Source organism: Oncorhynchus keta, chromosome 19, assembly GCF_023373465.1.
Source record: "Oncorhynchus keta strain PuntledgeMale-10-30-2019 chromosome 19, Oket_V2, whole genome shotgun sequence".
NCBI classification, from domain to species: Eukaryota; Metazoa; Chordata; class Actinopteri; order Salmoniformes; family Salmonidae; genus Oncorhynchus; species Oncorhynchus keta.
In genome coordinates this window covers 41,844,906-41,868,825 of record NC_068439.1, presented here as the reverse complement: position 1 = coordinate 41,868,825, position 23,920 = coordinate 41,844,906, and the positions used below count along the sequence as shown (strand labels likewise).

The following is a 23,920-nucleotide window of genomic DNA, read 5'->3' as shown; positions in this document are numbered from 1 at the left end:
CACAGCTAATAATATGGCTATATTGATGGTCCAATATGTTCAAATAATTTGAACAAATCATGTACCAATATTTTATTCTGGAGGTGGACATTTATTTGTAGATAGTGTCAGCACAATCATTTCCATTCACTAAAAAAAAGTCACCAGAACTGAGCTTGTCAGTCCTTCTACATAAAATGTATCCTGACCACCAAAATACCCCCCAGTAAATGTCCAGTCTCCTTCCTAAATGGACTGTGTACTACCACCAGGTCTTGCTTTCTCTCTCTCTCTCTCTCTCTCTCTCTCTCTCTCTCTCTCTCTCTCTCTCTCTCTTTCTGTCTTTCTCTCTTTCTTTCTCTCTTTCTCTCTTTCTCTCTCTCTTTCTCTCTCTCTCTCTTTCTCCCCCCCCACAATATGCTGTAGCTCGGCAGCGAGGAACCACATTGTTTGTACTCAATACTCTACTCAGAGAGTGGCTGGCCGTCAGTTCCAGTTAGCCCAGCATGATAATTGGCCTCCCATTGATAGACGTGGGCTCCCTTCACGCTCCAGGGGCCTCGGCTCATTGTCAGAGGAGGCGGCACACTGCCCGAGCACACTCAAAACAGCACATCAAATCAGCCATGCTTCACGGGCCGGGTGCTAATGTGCGGGGCGGATACAATGAGTGGTGCGTGTGTGTTTGTTTTATCCGGGGGTAGGAGGTCTCCCAAATCACAGTGTGCAGTGTCTCTCCGGGGAGGCTATGGGGTTAACGTGGTTAACTGGAGCCGCTGGTGGCGTTTAAGCTATACTCTCTCGCTTTTCTCCTCTTTCTCCATCACTGCCCACCCCTTTCTCTCTCTCTCTCGCACGCTCTCTCTCTCTCTCTCTCTCTCTCTCTCTCTCTCTCTCTCTCTCTCTCTCTCTCTCTCTCTCTCTCTCTCTCTCTCTCGTACTATTCCTTCCTCTCTTTCTTTCTGTCTGTCTTTCTGTCTGTCTTTCTTTCTCCACCTCACCCGTTCTCCCTCTGTATGTCTTCAATGCCCACAGGGGCCCCACGTTCCCATCCCTGGAATAGAGATATAAATGGGATGTGAGCAGGGAGCCCTGACTCTCACACCATAAATCCACACTAATGGGAACACAGCCACATGGAGGGGGAGAGAGGAGGCTGCAGAGAGAGAGAAAGAGAAAAGGGAAGAGAGATTTAGTGTATAGAAGATGGGAGAGAGAAGGAAGAAATCGTGGAAATGTAGATTTGTGATATAGCTGGGGAGGTTTGAAGGCACAAATGTGAAGCGCGAAAGAGTGAATAGTTCACAGGTTGTTGGTTCCGTTAAAACCATCAATAACAAATGAAATGTCACTCCCCCTCAAAAAATGCACTCCAACCAACATCTTTCCGTCTGTCTAACCCCTCTCGATCTCCCTATCTCTCTCTCTCTCTCAAAGATGTGTGAGTTACTACACACTAAAAAAATACATTTTTAGCCCTAACCCCTCCTCTCTTCTCTCCCTGCAGCAGCCCTATGCTCCACCCCCTCACCCCATGGCTCCGCCCAGCCCCAGCCATAACAGCTGCAGTCATGGCGGATCCGAGCAGCTGAGTAAAACTAACCTGTACATCCGAGGCCTGCCCCCGGGGACCACGGACCAGGATCTCATCAAGCTCTGCCAACCGTGAGTGTGGTACATACACAGATGATGAGAAACGCACACCCTTGCTCGTACACACATACACTCACTCACTCACACAGACACACACACCTGCTGGTACACACACACCCTCATTTAAGCTGTGTATAAAAGAGTGTATAAAAGAAACAGACACGGGTAATCATAAAAGCTCTGCCAGGTGTGTGTCTGATACAAAAAGACCCATGCGCATGGATATACACACACACCTACACTCAGCTCAATAAAGCCCTAATAAAGCTGAGATTGGACTGCCTCCCCCAGGAACCATGGACCAGGACCTCATCAAGCTGCAACACACAGACACGCACACACACACACGCACAAGCCCCTAACACACACACACACACACACACAAGCCCCTCACACACACACACACACACACAAGCCCCTCACACACACACACACACACACGCACAAGCCCATACACACACACACACACACACACACACACACACACACACACACACACACACACACACACACACACACACACACACACACACACACAAGCCACACACACACACGCACACACAAACAGCTTTGTTCGGCTCCATTAAAATCCTCCACGTCTTAATCGATGAAAGGGTCAAGATCATTAATAAAGACACTGCAAATTGTGAAATACAGGCTAAAGGGAAGTCTGCTGGTTACGTGTCCTTTTCTTGCCCATCTTTTCAGACGTGTCCCAGTCGAACGTAGCCAATCGTTTCATGATCTTATGGAATCGGAATGCTCTCCCTATGTCAGAAGTCCCGCATGTCTCGATATTGACCCATCACAATTCCATTAGCTAGAGAGAGCAAGCGCGATAAGAGCGCGGCGGTACTCAGCGTTTTGACACTGCATATCTCCACATAGTCCCCTTCTGTACAAATATCACTGTAGGCCGTTTCAGTTTATTTTTCCAATTCAGTATGATCTTGAATTTGAGGCCAGACGTTTTCCAGAAGGGCATTGTGGGGAACTTAAGTAAAGTACCCAGCAGTGAAGGTTCAAATATCATTCTGTGGTTTACTAGCTCCTGTACCTCAAAACATGACAAAACATTGGACAAACACCATTACTACCTCACTGTCCTCTAGTGGATGCTTCCCCTCCCTTCCTCCCACACACTCTGTCCTCAGCATTTCTCTCCCCTGTATTTTTGCCAGTCCCCTTCGTCCGTATTGTCTAAGTGCCCCCAAGGTTGCCCGAGGTCTGCCGTGCCAATGAAAATCCAATGCCAATGAAACTTTAATTAGCCAGCCACTGTTTCAGGCACAGGCGGGTAGTAACATTTTCACAAAGGTCATCTGGCGCTGCAGTCTGTGACACCCGGGTCCTCCTCCCACCCCAACCTGCTCCAACCCCACCATAATGGCATCCTCCCTTGGCCCGACGCCTTGTCCCCCAGGGCTTCATGTTAAACTGAAACCTCTGAAATGAGCTGTTGCAGTTTTCGGAAAATGAGGAGTCCTAGGGGGTTTTTCAACCACCTCTCAGCCGCCCGAGTTATTATCAGTATCATGGGGTTGTCTGACTCTGCCTGTGTGTGTGTGTGGCAGCATTTTCCTCTCAGAGATTAGTCTTGAAAACCCGACCCTTGGCAACAGTGACTAGGCAACAGTGACTAGGGTCGGGTTTCAATGACAGACTCTGTTGGCAACTTTCTCTAAAGAAGAAAAAATGATCCGCCGTGAGTCCTCTTCGGAAACACAACTCTCTCAGCAAATCACGATTCCAGAACGTTGCGATACGAAACCAGAGTTTGCAGTGATTTTAGTGAAGATAGTTGATGCAAACTAGCCTCTTGCATTTCGCACTCATTAAATATTATCCCCGTGATATCCATTAAAAATATATATATAATATTCAAGCAGATAAGGCACTTAAGGTAGTCCATCATATCCAATGATGACTTCCACTACTGCTTGTGGGTTCGTCGATGACTGTACAATCCGATGCGGGATGCACACTCTCTGTCACGGAAAGAGCACACAAAGGCCCGTCCTGTTGAGGCCAGTGGTCATATGTCTTCTCTGTCACTTCGCCCACGGCCAACTGCACTCCTTGAGTCCGCGCCAATCTGGACGGAGACCCCAACTTCTTTAGCGGATGTCTTCAGTTGGTCCTTTAGCCTCTTTTCTTTCTGCCCACCTGAAGAGTGACGGCCCAGTTCTGGCTGTCTGTACAGCATCTTTCGCGGGAGGCGGTCCTCTGGCATCCAGACGGCATCTAAGCTGGTGGTGGTGTGAAGTACACCTCAATGCTCCTGCAGTTGGTTCTCTGTTCTCGCAATGTGGCACACGGTCCTGCCAGGTCACTTTCAACATGCGTTGAAGACATTTTATGTCAAAGGACTCTAGTAAGTGTCGGCTATAGACTATCCATGTTTCACATCCATGAAGGAGTGTAGATACACACGCTGCCTGGTAGCTTTGGTGTGAAGGGGATAAGGAAGTGACGTAGTTCGTCTATGCCTAAAGGGTCCGTCTTTGAAACCAGACCCTAGTCACTGTTGCTTAGGGTCGGGGGTGTTCGCGACAACTCCGATTACTATGAGTCCTTGTGGTGTGCTGAGCCATGCCGGTTCCCGAGACAGGTTCACGGGGTCACACACACTGTGGAACAGCCCCAGCAGTCCAGGCCCTGTATCTCTAAAGTAAACACAGTGCCGCCAACTGACGCATTCTTGAGAGTGTGCCATATCGTAGCTGCTGATTGGAGGTTGTTACACGCCGGCCTGAGAGATGCTTGGAAATGCCAAAGTTCTCTCAAATTGCAGCGGCCACTCCTACATGAAAATCAACCTCGATCCGCCCTGTGACCGTAACGATACGGCGAGCTACAGTCTCCAAAGAGTCCTAACACTCACCTACTACAACTTCCTCTACTACTTCAAACATAGCCAAAAGAAAAGGGAGTCAATAACAACAATGGCCACGGAGGTTCAAATTCTACGCAGTTGGAAGAGCAATTAATGGGATTTGGGAGTGTGCTTAATCTATTTTATTCAATTGGCTGAGTCTGTAGCTCTCCAGAACCATCAGCCTGATATATGGGCATGGAGGAACAGCCAGAGAAGGGGGTTTGGCTGAACACCCGGAGCAAGAGAGACCTGGATGGAACAGCCGTTACCGTTAGAAAAATGCCTGGACCAAGCCAGGCAGGTGGGGCACAGGGCCAAGCATAACCCACCCATGGGGTGTGTAGCCAACGCTAACCCCCGAGCCCTCTTGGGCAACGGGAGACTTTATGATCCATTTGACTACCAAGCGATTGGGCAGCCCCAGGGTTTTCTTGTTGCAGTCCACCACCCAGGAGAGGTAGAGGGGCTGAACCAGCCCGCTGGTTCTTTTGAGTAAAGAGCATTTTTAGACAAGGCGCTCGAGACCAGACATAGGGCCCACACCTGGAATAACAGAAGCATTCAAGCTCACATTCTCACTGCCAGTGGCCTAAATCCATAACTCAAACATGTACATTGCAAAGGACCCCAGAGCTTCCCTCCCTACCCTCCCTTCCGTCCTCCTCCCTTTTGACTTCTTTGTTTTCCACCTCCCTCCTGCTTTCATCCATCCCGCCCTTCTGGATCTCTGTACCCAATTTAATCCGCAGTCCAGCTACAGCTGTGCTCTCTATCACACTGCTTTCACTCGCCCGATCAAATGGAGAGAAACCCAAATCAAGAGCTAATCACCGCCAATTGTCCCCAAAAAACGTTCCCATGTGTGGCGAGGGATGGAGGAGTGAGAGAGTGGGGAGTGAGAGGTTTGGGGAGCTCCACACAGCAGAGAAAGGAGGAAGAGGTGACCCTGGGACCACCTGTTCCACAGAGCCTCTGCGATCCGAAGCGCCACATTATCCATTGTGACTCTCAGAGGCCCTCTGTTGACGCGAACCGGCCGGCTATCAGAGCCTCCCCGATCCCACGGGCTCCTTTTCAACAAACTGCCAAAGAGATGAAGTGTGAGAAAAGACACTCCAGTCAGCCCAGACTCGGCTCTTTCGCCTCCGTCATCGTCGCCCTACACTTTCAGTCCAGCTCCGCCTTTCCTGGCCCTTTCTCTCTCTCTCTCTCTCTCTCTCTCTCTCTCTCTCTCTCACTCCGTCTCTCCCTCTCTCTCCTTCTCCGTCCAGTCCACCAACTCCGCCGCACGTCCTTCAGAACGGACCGAGATAGCGGCGCTTAACCTCTGAGGCAGTGAGGCAACCGCAAGAATGCCCAGACCGAACTAATATGTTGTATCCTCCACAACATTGATTTGGAGAGCAGTTGCTGTGCAGTGGCTGATATGCCCCCAGGCAATCTCCTACATTATTTATCCCTCAATTACTGTGTACATGGTATCGGGACAGCTTGGCTTTTCATAGGCACTCCCTCTGTTTGTTTCTTTACAGCCAGTTACAGCCAGTACACCCACTCTGCTGGGAAGCGTCGGGTAGCCTAGCGGTTAAGAGCTTTGGGCCAGTAACCGAAAGGTCGCTGGTTCGAATTCCAGAGAGGACTAGGTAAAAATCTGCCGATGTGCCCTTGAACAAAGCACTTAACCGTAAGTCACTCTGGATAAGAGTGTCTGCTAAATGACTAAAATGTCAAATGAAAGCTCCACCCCATCCATTACAGGTACAGCAGCCGTCAGCCTTAAGACTGGTTGACGTGAGGGCAGGAAGCCCAGCGCTCGGGACTCTACAGTTTCCCTCCCAGATACTTTGACACTCTCCGTCCCTTCCCCCTCTTTCTCTCTCTTTCCCTTTCATCTGGAGTAGTGTGGAGAAAGCAACACAGATGAGATGTGTTCATTTGTGCGTGTCAGACAGAAATGCGTGGCATGTCGGCTTGACAGGTTGTAGACGGCCGTGGACAAACAGGAGCTATTTTGGAACGCTGAAGCCTGAAAGAGAACTGTGGTACTGTGGAAAATAGCCATATGCCTATTACTCATTCTATTAAACACACACACACACACGTACGTACAAACACACACACACACACACACACACACACACACACACACACACACACAAACACACTGCCATTTTTCTCTCCCACTCACTCCATTAAAAGCACTCCATATCTATAGTGGAGACCCTGTAGTCGCTCACTCTCTCTTGTTCTCTCTCTCACGTCCTCTTGTTCTCTCGCTCTTGTTCCCCCCCTCTCTCTTTACTTTCTCTCTCTCCCTCCTGCCCTCCCTGTGGGTGGAGATATCTGTGATGAGCTCCTATCTGATGATCGGCCAACATCTTTCACCAGCACTACCTGTCAGAAATGCATTATCCTGTGTGTGTGTGTGTGTGTGTGTGTGTGTGTGTGTGTGTGTGTGTGTGTGTGTGTGTGTGTGTGTGTGTGTGTGTGTGTGTGTGTGTGTGTGTGTGTGTGTGTGTGTGTGTGTGTGTGTGTGTGTGTGTGTGTGTGTGTGTGTGTGTTGTTATTTTTGGCCTGATACAGATCCTGGGTTGACAAGAACATCACCACTAAATCATTCTCAGGTCAGCTGCAGGTGCTAACTCAACCATGGCCGACACTGCTATTTAACACTGGTGATGCTCAACCATGGCCGACACTTGTCAGGCTAGCCTCAGTCAGAGCCCCTTAAAGGTGACGAAGGGCCGGATCCCGGATGGGTGGCTAACAGAATCGTAAGGAGGAAATGCAACCCAAGCTTGGAGTTTTTTCCAGCCCTGGGCCAGTTGACATGTCATCTTGTGAGTGAGCCAGCAAAGTATTGGCCTAATTCACCCGGTCACCATTTGTCAGAGGGCCGTCGTTGCCAGGGGAGCCATCACAATTAATTTCAAATGCAGAAACGTCAAGATGACATTTAGAAATAGAACTGTTGTCTTCCAGCAGTGGGAATACGTTCCACAGTGGGTGGGACCAGAGGGTGAGGAGGGCCAAAGAGCTTAGACCTACAGTTCACAGAAAACCATTGTATCACCTGATAGATGCAGGGAGAGAAGAGCTTAAGAACCGACAACGGTGACATCTTGTACCGTGGTAGTGCAGCGGCCATACTGTGGGATATCTTCAAAGGGCAGGTCCCTCTACAGTACACAAGTACAGCTCAGGAGAGTGGCTCGTGATTGATTTTGATTCAGTGCTACTTGAGTGACCAGCGGGTCTCCCCCCCAATGCCAGGTGTCCATCAGGATAGAGCAGGCTAGTTCAACAGTGCGCAGCACCTGCCTGTCTGTCTCTGCAGTTCACTGTGAGACTGGGCCTGCGTCCTAAATGACACCCTGTTCCCTATATAGCTCCCTGGGCTCTGGTCAAAAGTAGTGCACTATATAGGGAAATATAGTGCCATTTGGAACACTCCCCTGCCCTTAACCCTCTGTTCTATAGGGGAAGCTCCCATGCTCCCAGGTCAACTGGTCCTAGTCCTTAATGGCCCAAAGCACTAATAGCTGTGATTTGACCCCTGTCTGTCAGGATCACCTTTAGAGCTCTGAGGGGGAGTCGGTTGAGCTTGCGGGTCAACCGGAACGTGGCACTAACTCAACCCGGAACGTTGCACTAAAGTATGGTGCCATCTCTCACTTTCCTGCTTTCAATCTATCCCTCTTCCTCTTCCTCTGTCTACCACTCTCTCTCTCCCTCTAGCCGTACCTGCTCATTCAGAATATGTGTAAAAACAGTGACACCTGTCTCTTAAATTACCATCAAACATTGAGTAATATAAACGCAAAACTCAAGAGATGAACTGACACAGACGCCACACAGCCAGGGTCCCCCATCTGCCTCTGGAGTCCACAGCGGGATCACTTTCTTTCAATTTCAACCTTTCAAACTCCTCCCCAAACCTAGGGGCCCAAGGGCCTGTCAGACCCCTCTTCAGATACCCTGGGGTGTTTACACACACACACACACACACACACACACACACACACACACACACACACACACACACACACACACACACACACACACACACACACACACACACACACACAGAGGAGAGAGTTTGACTGTATCCACTAGAGGTTGTGGTTATACCATGTGGTCAGCAGAAGGGAGGTAGGGAAACACAGACATGGAGCAGAAACTGCCTGGAGCTGTTTCCCACCTACCTGTCATGCCACTTCACACGTCTACTGCAGCAAACAGACATGCAGACAGCGAGGGCGCTTTGGAGAGCCAGCGGGGGGACAACGCCACGCTTGGGTGGTCCGCCAGTCCCCCTCACCCCTCCTCCTGCAAAGCTGCACCAGTGATGTGTGTTGGCTCTGGTCTGCTCTCCATGTAAGAACCACTTCACCCCCCAGCGCAATGGCGGAAATATGCCTGGATCATTTCACCCAGAGAGGGCAAAAAGGAGATGCAGATATTCAATGGATCCAATATGATCCAATGTCTCGTCGTCAGACCCGAAGAGTAGAAGCTGCGGTTGAGGCGAGGCACCGTGCTTCAATTCCTAGAAAGCTTTAGAACGAATGACGCCTTTTAACAGTTGCCTCAATTTGTACGATGTTCTCAACGGCATAGAACCACATATAAAAAAGTGTATTTTTATTGGGCGGGTGTCCTTTTTAGTCTCGTCGTCTCGAATTATTGATTGGATATGGCGGTGGAATGATTGGCAGAGGAAGAGAGGAAGGGAGAAAGAGTGAGAGGAAGAGGGGGAAAGACAATACCACATTTGACCATATAATAGCACTCTCAGCTTTCCAAGAAAACATCAATTGAGACATTTATGGTCTGTTTACATATATTTCCGAAGTTTTTTTACACAGAACACTGGTAGGAAACCCGTATAAACTGTATGTATGATCATATGACAATATTTTAGCTTGACAATCATTCTATTACACAATTTCTGATATATCACATGCATTTGTTTTATTTTCCTGCATAAGTCAAATCAGTATTATGCCTCTAATGCCATTCATTACAATTAGGCTGGTTAGGATGTCCTCTCCGCCCCATGGCAATATGTGTAGAATAGCAGGAAGTTAGCTTTAGAAATGCCAAATTCTCTCATCCTCAATTCAATATATGTAGAATACCATGACATTAACTGTAAAACTGCACATTTTCCTCTCCACCCCATGGCAATATGTGTAGAATAGCATGAAATGATATTTCAAAATGCCGAATTCTCTGAGCCTCATTGCAAAATGTGTAGAATAGCAGGAGGTGAGATATTACAATGCTAATTTTTCTCTTTGCCCCATGGCGAAATTAGTAGAATTGTAGGACGTTAACTGTTTCCCCGAGAGAGAAACTGTGTTACGCCACCGCAGAGAGAGATAGAATTGGGAGAGGGACAGAGGAGGAGAGGGAACGAGGGAGAGAGAGAAAAAGAGGGAAAGAGCGAGAGAGGGACTGGGTGAGGACTGACTAGGACCATTAAAGACTGAGATGACGGAGACTGACAGTGATTGAAATAGGATTAGAGGAGACCGGCTCGAGCAGAGCGACAGCATCACCAGTGTTAAACCTGGGCTTCACAGGGACTGTCTCTGTCACATCAAAGTCATGGAAGAGAAGCCGCCAGCACGGTGTCCACACACACACACACACACACACACACACACACACACACACACACACACACACACACACACACACACACACCTTCGCATGCACAAACATATATACGTGGCTCGTACACGGCTTGTATTCCCTGTTTATTACCAATATTCTCCATGATGGGCTCGATGCCTGATTCTGCCTTTTCTTTTCATCCCACTCCTGGTGTCTTTGTCGGGTATTTTTGGATCACAGACACGATGCATTGATGAACCATCTTTAACAATTAATGAGACGAGTTGTCTCCTGGTCCCAGTGGACCCAAACAAAGTTCTAATGAGAACTTTCCCCAACCCCATGCCAATCGGAGGCCTTTTTAACTGTTTCCCAGAACGAGCCGACTGTACACACACACACACACACACACACACACACACACACACACACACACACACACACACACACACACACACACACACGCTCTTGCCCATTTTCGCACATACACACAACCAGACACGCAGAAAACACATGCACACCTTAGTTAGTGCTACGTTAATGTTACAATCGATGTGTAACTTCATTGAGTTTCCAATGTATGTTCAGTTTTTTCTCTCCACCATAGTTCATTTGTCACGTGCACAGGACACGGCAGGTGTAAACCAAGGCTTTTTCCTCAACAGTGCACCATCGATAACAAGCATACAATGTTTGCTTTGAGTATATCAATGGCATCAAATATATGCACCAGCCCCGTGTTGAATCCAATCTTTTCTATTGCTCATGGGAGACGCCCTCGAACTCCCTCGGGGAATACAAATCCCCGTTGATATTTCTTACCAGGTAAGTCAAATTACCCTGTGTCTCTCGCTCCCATAAAATACAATCGACTGATTGGTATCAATGAGGCTAAGTTTCCGCCTGCCGGGCTGCGTCCCTAATGGCGCCCTGTTCCCATAGAGGTGCACTTTTGACACCAGGCATATTGGGAACTGGTGCCATTTGGGACCCAGCCACCGTCAAAATTACCCTGCGTCTCGATCCCATCAAGACAACGGTCTGATTGGTATCCAGGAGTCTGAGTGTCAGGCTGTAGTTTTTCCTCTTTGTGCTCATCAGTTCATGCCTGCCACCCACCCCACCGCAGCATGCAATAAATAGAGTCTTCGCTGTGCGTTGAGAAATGGCACAATTATCCCCCGCTGGTGAAATATGGGCCAGGAAGCTCCACACTTCCCTATGTACACACACACACACACACACACACACACACACACACACACACACACACACACACACACACACACACACACACACACACACAAGGGCAAGTACAGGCACGCACGCATACACACAGGCACAAACACACAGGCAGGCACACACACACAGAGCAGCCTGATGCCGTCGTCCTCTAGTCCACATACAGTCCATAACGATGGGGTTTTTGCCACAGCAAGTCATAGTGCAGTTGTTTGATTAATGGGAGAGATGAAGTGGTAGTAGACATTCCCGATGTGTTGACTTCCGCTGTGTTTATTTCCCAGCAGCGGTAATGGTTATCAAGAGAGCAATCGTGCCTCACTACATTTATACATTTTTAGGCCAAGTGGAGGTTAGAGAATTGAGAGAGGACAAAATAGCCTACTGTAATGGTAATAGCACTACTGAATTCTAAGAATATTCCCGATGTTATGTCCTAGAACCATTCCACCGAGTAATTCTGCTTCTCTCTTCTCTTCACAGATATGGGAAAATAGTGTCAACCAAGGCCATCCTGGACAAGAACACCAACCAGTGCAAAGGTATGTCACCAAAGTCAATGTATCCCAAATGGCACCGTATTCCCTTGGTAGTGCACTACTTTTGACCAGGGCACTATGTAGGGAATGGGGTGCCATTTGGGATGAGCCTTGTGTTAGCCACCGAGAGCCTTGTGTCTGCCACCGTCCACGGCGCAGCGATCACTCATCAAAGCAGATGTTGTCAGAGGAAGCGTTCGGTGCCAAGCCCTGGCATGAGCACAGACCTCAGTCAAGAAAGCACCTGCATGTCGCAAATCAACGATTTAGCAGTTTACCGCTAGCTGGAGAAAGGATGGAGGTTAATGACTAGGCCCAACAATGAAGTTCGCTCGCCGGAAGGACGTCAGACGATGGGCAGTTGTTGTGCAGCCTCTCCCTAGCTACGGCCCCATAGACTCTTTTCATCTCCCCCTCTTTCAACCGGGTCTTGGAAAACAGCGTTAGCCTGTGCTGTCTGTACACTCACCAGGAGTGTCATGTTGACACATCAAAACCAAACGACGGAGCCGTCATATCGGCGGCAAATGTTTCAATCGCTAATCAAGTGCACATATCCAATGAGAGGGCGAACAGGCAAAGTACGAGACAGTTAAACGTTCTTTAGTATCGCTCTGGTCTTACATCTCAAGCTATTCCTAGACGTGTTCCCCGCTTCAGCCGGTACTGTACTGTAAATACATTTCCGTAGTTTCCCTTCTGTTCACTCTCCTCTGACGGCTGCTACACACTCAAAACGGAGCGACAAGAGTGTCGTATATACGGTCCATTCCAAAAATTTGTCGGCAGCTCCGTTTGCGTACGGTGTGTAGACCCGTTTCATGGCCAGTCGTAGAGGGGGAGAAGAAGAAAAACAACAGATTAGTCCTGAGGTGTATGACAGCGCTGTTTAAGCGCTACTGAGGTTCCATCAGTACTTGGTAATTGTTTTTTGCAGCCTCTTTGCTCTGTATTGCCGCCCACCTTCGAGGTGATGCCGCCTTCCGACCCGTCCTTACCTGCATGGAAAACAACCCTCCGTGATTCAAGGCTGGAGAAGCCTCGGATTGGCTTAACCTCCTTTGTGTGGGGCGGCAGGAAGCTTAGTGGTTAAGAGCGTCGGGCCAGTAACCAAAGGGTCACTGGTTCGAATCGCAGAGGCATCTACCGTAGGTGAGAAATCAGCTGATGTGCCCTTGAGCAAGGCACTTAACCCGAATTGCTTCTGGGTAAGAGCATCTGCTAAATGACAGGAATGTCCATTTGTTGCTGGTGACTCATGTAGGCAATCAGAAGTCAGCCTGGGCCCCTTGTTGGTGGTGGTGGTGGAAAACAGGAAGAGAGGATTGAGGGAGTATACAGATACACCAGAGGTGTGAAGTAAATCGCAGGGTGTGGAGATGAAATACAGTAGAGCCTCTCTCACCAGGGCACTGGCCTGGTGAGTTATGCTCTGGAGGGCCAGGCACTCGGCTCTGCACTCGCGGGTGGGGGGAGACCAGTTTCCCATACCTCACCTGCCTGGAATGCAGCGCTGCCGAGATGCCAAAAGCCAAGCATAAGCATCTGTATTTTACGAGTGGAAATGATGGTCCAGCCCTGTGCACCGAGGGAGGGGAATGGGGAGGAGGGCAGAAAGACGGGAGAGAGAGGGAGAAAGGAAGAGAGGCCACAATAGCTCCACGGCCTCATCAGAAGCCATGTGTTTCTGTATAAATGCAGATCTCTGGCTTACCCCTACCATGTAACCTATGTCTCTGATCACTATCGACAGCCAGGGCCTCATTCCTTTCATACTGATGTTGAAATACATGTGCAATATATTTCAGATTTTTAGAGAGCTTGATACAGACTGCCTGTGTTTTTTTTGTCTTCTTGACCCCGACCGGCATTTTTTTTCTTAAACTGAAATGATTTTCTTCTAGTGAGACACCAATGTTGTAACATACCCGCTCAACTTTTTTTCATGATAGCGTCAATGTTCAGAGGTTACTCCAGTCTACTCAATCTGCTTCTAAACAGATTTTTCCTTTCAAAAGCATGCTCTCTCCTCCCCTCCGTCCTTGTAAAGGTGAATGCAGGAAGGCGGGGTACGGGTTGGAGCAGGTTTCGTATCCATCATAAGAAGAACACCGCGTCGCCCTGATCCGGTATCACTTTGTTTTCAGTCGTCTGCCCTTTTGACCTGGCGCTCCTTTAAATGTCAGAGGCAGTGCTTTTTCAACACGGTGGCACCACCAGACAGACACCGAGCCGGGAACAAACCAGGCCAATCCTCCCTCCCTCCTCTCATGTGTTATTTGTATTTAGTTCAGCTCAGTGAGAATGCAGCAAAGCGCAAGAAAAAGGGGAAGGGTGCATGAGGTCAGCAACCAGTCATCTCTGGGAAAGATTAAAGAAATGCGAGACACACTGATATTGAAGCGTGGGAGAGGAACCTGTTTGTTGTAGAGAGACCGAGATATGCTGGGCACTGATGTACCCCACACACACACACACACAAACAAATGCACTTGCGCACGCACGCACACACAATCACGCATGCATGGATGCACTCATTATACACACACATTCACGCGAGCATGCCCAGTGGTGTAAAGTACTTCAGTAAAAATATGTGAAAGGGCTACTTAAGTCGTTTTTATGGGTATCAGTACTTTACTTTACTATTTACATTTTTGAATACTTTTACTTTTTTTTAAAAAAAAGTCTAATTCACAGACTTATCGAGAGAACATCCCTGGTCATCCCTAGTACCTCTGATCTGGCAGACTCACTAAACACATGCTTCGTCTGGTTTGCTTAATATAAGGAATTTGAAATTATTTATACTTTTACTTTTGATACTTAAGTATATTCAAAACCAAATACATGTAGATTTTTACTCAAGTAGGATTTTACTGGGTGACCTTTTACTTACATTTTCTATTAAGGTATCTTTACTTTTACTCAAGTATTTTTTTACCTTTATTTAACTAGGCAAGTCAGTTAAGAGCAAATTCTTATTTTCAATGACGGCCTAGGAACAGTGGGTTAACTGCCTTGTTCAGGGGCAGCTAAGGGGATTCGATCTTGCAACCTTTCGGTTACTAGTCCAACGCTGTAACCACTAGGCTACCTGCTGCCCCAAATATGACAATTGGGTACTTTTTCCACCACTGAGCTTGCATACACATACAGCGGGGAGAACAAAACATTTTTATCATAGGTACACTTCAACTGTGAGAGACGGAATCTATCACATTGTATGATTTTTAAGTAATTAATTAGCATTTTATTGCATGACATAAGTATTTGATACATCAGAAAAGCAGAACTTAATATTTGGTACAGAAACCTTTGTTTGCAATGACAGAGATCATACGTTTCCTGTAGTTCTTGACCAGGTTTACACACACTGCAGCAGGGATTTTGGCCCACTCCTCCATACAGACCTTCTCCAGATCCTTCAGGTTTTGGGGCTGTCGCTGGGCAATACGGACTTTCAGCTCACTCCAAAGATTTTCTATTGGGTTCAGGTCTGGAGACTGGCTAGGCCACTCCAGGACCTTGAGATGCTTCTTACGGAGCCACTCCTAAGTTGCCCTGGCTGTGTGTTACCGGTCGTTGTCATGCTGGAAGACCCAGCCACAACCCATCTTCAATGCTCTTACTGAGGGAAGGAGGTTGTTGGCCAAGATCTCGTGATACATGGCCCCATCCATCCTCCCCTCAATACGGTGCAGTCGTCCTGTCCCCTTTGCAGAAAAGCATCCCCAAAGAATGATGTTTCCACCTCCATGCTGCACAGTTGGGATGGTGTTCTTGGAGTTGTACTCATCCTTCTTCCTCTAAACACGGTGAGTGGAGTTTAGACCAAAAAGCTCTATTTTTGTCTCATCAGACCACATGACCTTCTCCCATTCCTCCTCTGGATCATCCAGATGGTCATTGGCAAACTTCAGACGGGCCTGGACATGCGCTGGCTTGAGCAGGGGGACCTTGCGTGCGCTGCAGGATTTTAATCCATGACGGCGTAGTGTGTTACTAATGGTTTTCTTTGAGAATGTGGTCCCAGCTCTCTTCAGGTCATTGACCAGGTCCTGCCGTGTAGTTCTGGGCTGATCCCTCACCTTCCTCATGATCATTGATGCCCCACGAGGTGAGATCTGGCATGGAGTCCCAGACCGAGGGTGATTGACCGTCATCTTGGACTTCTTCCATTTTCTAATAATTGCGCCAACAGTTGTTGCCTTCTCACCAAGCTGCCTGCCTATTGTCCTGTAGCCCATCCCAGCCTTGTGCAGGTCTACAATTTAACCCTGATGTCCTTACACAGCTCTCTGGTCTTGGCCATTGTGGAAAGGTTGGAGTCTGTTTGATTGAGTGTGTGGACAGGTGTCTTTTATACAGGTAACGAGTTCAAACAGGTGCAGTTAATACAGTTAATGAGTGGAGAACAGGAGGGCTTCTTAAAGAAAAACTAACATGTCTGTGAGAGCAGGAATTCTTACTGGTTGGTAGGTGATAAAATACTTATGTCATGCAATAAAATGCAAATGAATTACTTAAAAATCATACAATGTGATTTTCTGGATTTTCCGTCTCTCACAGTTGAAGTGTACCTATGATAAAAATTACAGACCTCTACATGCTTTGTAAGTAGGAAAACCTGCAAAATCGGCAGTGTATCAAATACTTGTTCTCCCCACTGTATGTACATTAATGCACACATGCACGTAGAATAGCACACACATGTACATTCCACATTTTTGCACTCTGTAAAACACAGAGCATACTAGAGCCTCTCCTCTCCTCCACACACGCAGCCTACACCCCCACCCACACACTCATCCATCTGCCTTAGGACTCTATGGCTCCTGCAGCAACCAGCAGCAGATCTATCAATCCTCCGCCTGCCTAGCATCACAGCGTGACTGCCTTCCACCTCTGCATCGTGCGGGCTCTGAATGAGCCTCTCCATCTTCCCATCGCTGACGCCCTGGACCGACCGGAGAGCAATGGGAACAGGAAGTTGTGAAAGGCTTAAGGGCCGTCAAGCTCTGTGGGTAAGAGGGGAGGCATTCTCTCCCTCTGTCCCTGTATTGTTCCCTCCTGCTTCCCTTTGGATGTTTTTTAGTAGGAGTGAGATGTGGGTTTGCTTAATCTGAGGGTCTTGGGGAACCGAAACCACTAATTTGCTATCCTGAAAAAAAAACATGAAAAAGGCAGCTCAGGCATTTGAAGGAAAGCAGGGGCTGACCGAATGGAGACATTTTAGATTTTCCTTTATGAGCCCCGAGGCAGAGGAAATGACCTCAGCCCGTTAAAGGACCTCCGTTTCCTCTGCCAGGAGATAAGGCCGCAGAGGCTGAGATTCGCAAGCCGGCCTGGCGGTTCAACACCACACAGGATTGTACGAAATTAGATTAGATAATTGGCTCCCACGGTTTTGTTCTCTTCTCAGCTGCCTGTTGTTGTTCCTCAATGACACCTGTCATCCAGGCTATATTTTTGTTCTGTAGCTCAGTTGGTAGTGCATAATGCTTGTAACACCAGGATAGTGGATTTGAATCCTGGGAAAACACATACGCAATAATTTTGCCCTGAGAACAGCCTCAATTTGTTTCGGCATGGACTCTACAAGGTGTCAAGCGTTCCACAGGTATGCTGGCCCATGTTCACTCCAATGCTTCCCACAGTTGGCTCAATTTCCTTTGGGTGGTTGACCATTCTTGATACACACAGGGAACTGTTGAGCGTGAAAAACTCAGCAGCGTTGCAGTTCTTGACACAATCCGGTGCTCCTTACTACCATACCCCATTCAAAGACACTTAACTATTGTGTCTTGTCCATTCGCCCTCTAAATGGCACACATACACAATCCAATGCCTTCTTTAGCCTTTCTCCTCCACTTCATCTTCACTGATTGAAGTGGATTGTCACGCCCTGGTCTTAGTATTTTGTGTTTTCTTTAATATGTGGTCAGGCCAGGTTGTGACATGGGTTTTTTATGTGGTGTGTTGTCTTGGGGTTTTTCGTAGGTATTTTTTTCGTAGGTATTGGGATTGTGGCTTAGTGTGGTTTTCTAGCATAGTCTATGGCTGTCTGGAGTGGTTCTCAATCAGAGGCAGGTGTTTATCGTTGTCTCTGATTGGGAACCATATTTAGGCAGCCATATTCTTTGAGTGTTTCGTGGGTGATTGTTCCTGTCTCTGTGTTTGCTTGTGCACCAGTATAGGCTGTTAGGTTTTCTCGTTACGTTGTTTTTTTTTGTATTGTTCGTTTTTTCATCGTCATTAAACATGTATCAAGAATACCACGCTGCATTTTGTTCCGACTCTATCACCAGAAGAAAACCGTAACATGGATTTAACAACTGACATCAATAATGGATCATAGCTTTCACCTGGATTCATCTGGTCAGTCTACAGTTGAAGTCGGAAGTTTATATACAATTAGGTTGGAGTCATTAAAACGAATTTTTCAACCACTCCACAAAGTTCTTGTTAACTATAGTTTTGGCAAGTCGGTTAGGACATCTACTTTGTGCATGACACAAGTAATTTTTCCAACAATTGTTTACAGACAGATTATTTCACTGTATCACATTTCCAGTGGGTCAGAAGTTTACATACACTAAGTTGACTGTGCCTTTAAACAGCTTGGAAAATTGCAGAAAATGATGTCATGGCTTTAGAAGCTTCTGATAGCCTAATTGACATAATTTGAGTCAATTGTAGGTGTACCTGTGGATGTATTTCAAGGCCTACCTTCAAACTCAGTGCCTCTTTGCTTGACATCATGGGACAATCAAAAGAAATCAGCCAATACCTCAGAAGCAAAGTTGTAGACCTCCAAAAGTCTGGTTCATCCTTGGGAGCAATTTCCAAATGCATGAAGGTACCACGTTCATCTGTACAAACAATAGAACGCAAGTATAAATAACATGGGACCACGCAGCCGTCATACTGCTCAGTAAGGAGACGCTTTCTGTCTCCTAGAGATGAACGTATTTTGGTGCGAAAAGTGCAACTATATCCCAGAACAACGGCAAAGGACCTTGTGAAGATGCTGGAGGAAACAGGTACGAAAGTATCTATATCCACAGTAAAACGAGTCCTTTATCAACATAACCTGAAAGGCCGCTCAGCAAGGAAGAAGCCACTGCTCCAAAACTGCCATAAAAAAAGCCAGACTATGGTTTGTAACTGCACAAGGGGACAAAGATCATACTTTCTGGAGAAATGTCCTCTGGTCTGATAAAACAAAAATAGAACTGTTCGGCCATAATGACCATTGTTATGTTTGGAGGAAAAAGGGGGATGCTTGCAAGCCGAAGAACACCATCCCAAACTTAAAGCACGGGGGTGGCAGCATCATGTTTTTGGGGTGCTTTGCTGCAGGAGGGACTGGTGCACTTCACAAAATAGATGGCATCATTAGGGATGAAAATTATGTGGATATATTGAAGCAACATCTCAAGACATCAGTCAGGAAGTTAAAGCTCGGTTGCAAATGGGTCTTCCAAATGGACAATGACGCCAAGCATACTTCCAAAGTTGTGGCAAAATGGCTTCAGGACAACAAAGTCAAGGTATTGGAGTGGCCATCACAAAGCCCTGACCTCAATCCTATAGAACATTTGTGGGCAGAACTGAAAAAGTGTGTGAGAACAAGTAGGCCTTACAAACCTGACTCATTTACACCAGCTTTGTCAGGAGGAATGGGCCAAAATTCACCCAACTTATTGTGAGAAGCTTGTGGAAGGCTACCCAAAACGTTTGACCCACATTAAACAATTTAAAGGCAATGCTACCAAATACTAATTGAGTGTATGTAAACTTCTGACCCACTGGGAATGTGATTTAAAGAAATAAAAGCTGAAATAAATTATTATCTCAACTATTATTTTGATATTTCACATTCTTAAAATCAAGTGGTGGTCCTAACTGACCTAAGACAGGGAATTTATATTTGGATTAAATGTCAGAAAGATAGAAGAGATACAGTATATAAAGTAGTGCATCACTTTCTACTAGGCTTGGCCATTACAATTGCCTGCATCCATACACCTCCCACTTGCACAGAGTGAGCCTCTAATGGAGAAATATCTGCAAATGTTAGTCTCTATAAAAATTAGATTTATGGCTACGTCGATGGCTTAGTAGAGTATTGCATGATGCCGAGCATAAAGGAGAATTGATGAATGAGGTTGTGCTCTCCAAGAAGGCCTGTTTTGGATTGTCCCGTGTGCATTTCTGGGAAGTGGAAAGAGAAAGGCAAGCGAGTGCTGTTTGCATCCATTATCGGTTTCTCATTAGAGGGGCCGAGATATAAACATTTGTCTATGTTGCCGGCGCAATTAGGGATTCTCTCTGCAGCCCCTCTGCCCTTTGAAAATGAATTATGTGCAGATGAGAATCTCAACTTAAGTGCGGCCAGCAGCAGACCTCTTCCAGAATGCTTCTCTCTTCCCAAAAACGATTCCAGAAAGAGGCAAGCTATGGAGAAACAGGTGAGAGAGAGGCATAATGAGAAGAGTGTACGCCTGTCCCCTGTTTGCATGTGAAGTAATGCCCTTAATTTGTAATCGCAATGAAAGAATTCCATTGATCGGGTGGCGTCGCGAAACCTCAATGTGGTGTCCCCCCGTACTCCACCCGTTCTTGTTTTGCTGCAGAGCCTCACACAGCTCAAGCCCCCCCCCGCTTCCATCTCCCTCCCTTTTCCATATCCCATTCCTTTAAGCCAAGGCGCTCTCTCGCCTTCCAAGTTGGCCACCCACCAAGCTGGCGTCTAAATGGGTGAGCACGTCGTAAATAGAACCCGGCCACCACATTCCTCCAGCAGTGACCTTTTGTCCCCCCCTCCACTTCCTGTGCTGCTTCCGCTGGCAGTGTGGTCGCCGCTTCACTTCCAGGGCTGGCCGGCCGGGAGACCAATGCCCCGAGGGACAGCAGCACTGTCTCTGTGTCATGAGCCCTGAGCTCTGACACCATCCTTGCTTGTGTTTGACGTCACTTCCATCCTTATACAACACTGTTGAGCTCTCTTCCCTCCCAGTCCATCGACAAACAGCCTTGAGGGTTATCAGTCGAGGGCGAGGGCGTATCTACCACCATTTTTTATCCCAGTGTCACCGTCGCTATTGTGGTAACCACAATGGGGGCCACAGCCTTCCCCTGACCTGCAAGGGGTTCGGGGTTCGCCCCTGCATCTTCCGGAGTAATGATCATATCCTTGATTAGTTAAGGAAGGAATAAATCAGAAATGAATGAATAAGGGTAGATGGGAGCGGCTTGGCTGTTCCTTATGAATGAATCAGAGCTGAGGGACAAAGAGGGCCGTGCATGAAAAATAAAGGAACACTTTGTCCTTCTCATGGTTTTTATGTTTGCCTCTGCATTGGAGATGTATTTTTCGGAGGCCCCTCTTGATCTATGCTTTGTTAAAATATTGTCTCTGTCTGCCCATTTTTGTGCATTCTGCCACAGTTGCTGAGGTGATTATCTGTCCTGTTGCCTAGTCACTTTATCCCTACCTATATGTACAGTGCATTCGGAAAGTATTAAAACCCCTTCGTTTTTTCCACATTTTGTTACGTTATACCCTTATTCTAAAATGGATTCCAAAAAAATGTTTACTCATCAATCTACACTCAATACCCCACAATGACAATGCGAAAACAGGATTTTAGAAATTGTTGCAAATTTATTGAAAATAATATTTACATAATTATTCAGACCCTTTGCTATGAGACTCAAAATTGAGCTCAGGTGCATCCTGTTTCCATTGATCATCCTTGAGATGTTTCTACTACTTGATTGGAGTCTACCTGTGGTAAATTCAATTGATTTTGAAAAGGCACACACCTGTCTATATAAGGTCCCACAGTTGACAGTGCATGTCAGAGCAATAACCAAGCCATGAAGTCGAAGGAATTGTCCATAGAGCTCCAAGACAGGATTGTGTCGAGGTACATATCTGGAGAAGTGTACCAAAACATTTCTGCAGCATTGAAGGTCCCCAAGAACACAGTGGCCTCAATTCTTAAATGGTAAAGGTTTGGAAAAACCAAGACTCTAACTAGAGCTGGCCACTTGGCCAAACTGCACAATTGGGAGAGAAGGGCCTTGGTTAGGGAGGTGACCAAGAACCCATTGGTTACTCTGACAGAGCTCTTTCAGGAGGACAACCATCTCTGCAGCATTTTACTAATCAGGCCTTCATCGTAGAGTGGCCAGACGGAAGCCACTCCTCAGTAAAAGGGACATGACGGAGATTCTTGATGAAAACCTGCTCCAGAGCGCTCAGGACCTCAGACTGGGGTGAAGGTTAATCTTCCAACATGACAACGACCCTAAACACACAGCCAAGCCAGCGCAGGTGGCTTCGAGACAAGTCTCTGAATGGCCCAGCCAGAGCCTGGACTTGAACCCGATCTAATATCTCTGGAGAGACATAAAAATACCTGTGCAGCGACGCTCCCCATCCAACCTGACAGAGCTTGAGAGGAACTGCAGAGAAGAATGGGAGAAACTTCCCAAATACAGTTGTGCCAAGCTTGTAGCGTCATACCCAAGAATACTCGAGGCTGTAATCGCTGCCAAAGGTGCTTCAACAAAGTACTGAGTAAAGGGCCTGAATGCTTATGTAAATGTGATATATACAGTAACAGACAAAAGTTTGGACAAACTTCTTTATTTTTACTGTTTTCTACGTTGTAGAATAATAGTGAAGACTTTAAAACTATAAAATAACACATGGAATCCAAAAAAGTCTTAAACAAATCAAAATATATTTTAGATTTTAGATTATTCAAAGTAGTCACCCTTTGCCTTGATGACAGCTTTGCAAACTCTTGGCATTTTCTCAACCAGCTTCATGAGGTAGTCACCTGGAATGTATTTCAATTAACAGGTGTGCCTTGTTAAAATGTACATTTTTGGAATTTCTTTCCTTCTTAATACGTTTGAGCCAATCAGTTGTGTTGCGACAAGGTAGGGGTGGTATACAGAAGATAGCCCTATTTGGTAAAAGACCAAGTCCATATTATGGCAAGACCAGCTTAAATAAGCAAAGAGAAACGACAGTCCATGCTTCCCACCGTGAAGCATGGAGGAGGAGATGTGATGGTGTGGGGGTGCTTTGCTGGTGACACTGTCTGGGATTTAAATTCTAATTCAAGGCACACTTAACCTGCATGGCTACCAGCATTCTGCAGCGATACGCCATCCCGTCTGGTTTGCACTTAGAGGGACTACAATTTGTTTTTCAACAGGACAATGACCCAACACACCAGGCTGTGCAAGGGCTATTTTACCAAGAAGAAGAGTGATGGAGTGCTACATCAGATGACCTGGCCTCCACAATCACCTGACCTCATGACTATTTTAAACAATATAGATATATTTAACCTTTATTTAACCTGTTAAGTCGACCCTCTACTTTTTCGAACATTCTGTTAAAAATCGCGCAACATTTCAGCGCCCTGCTACTCAGGCCAGGAATATAGTATATGCATATGATTAGTATGTGTGGATAGAAAACACTCAGACGTTTATAAAAACGGTTAAATCACGGCTGTGACTATAACAGAACGTGCGTTTCATCGAAAAGTGCAGGAAAATCTGATCACTGAAAATGGAAATAAATATCCTTGCGCTACTTCCAGGAATTGTTCAAAGTGAACCGAATTAAATGAGGCCGAGGTTGCAGTGCCTACAGCTTCCACACGTTGTCTAGAGTCTTGTCATTTGATTCAGCTTTGATTCTTGGTCTAACCGACCGGATGTTTTGGTCGAGCTCTCTCCAGACATTTTTTCGAGACGGACACCTATAGAATTGACATCGCCTCCTGATGAATTTTATCGCTTATTAATGTGTACTAATACCTAAAGTTGCATTACAAAAGTATTTCGAAGTGTTTTGTGAAAGTTTATCGTCGACTTTTTGAATTTTAAAAAATGGCGTTACGTTATGAAACGCTATTTTTTCAGTTTATCACACAGTCTTCATAGATCGATATCTAGGCTATATATGGAC

The 23,920-nt window shown here is 46.7% G+C and overlaps 1 protein-coding gene across 6 annotated transcripts in view; it reads left to right on the top strand.

Annotated features, from left to right (window-relative positions):
- LOC118397695 (RNA-binding motif, single-stranded-interacting protein 3-like) overlaps positions 1-23,920 on the top strand; it is a 348,179-nt gene that overhangs the window by 184,895 nt on the left and 139,364 nt on the right. For all 6 annotated transcript variants that reach the window (XM_052470599.1, XM_052470597.1, XM_052470596.1 and 3 more), the window contains 2 exons: positions 1,487-1,644; positions 11,858-11,916. In XM_052470599.1, coding sequence (XP_052326559.1) covers positions 1,487-1,644; positions 11,858-11,916 — 217 coding nt within the window. The remainder of the gene's footprint in view (positions 1-1,486; positions 1,645-11,857; positions 11,917-23,920) is intronic.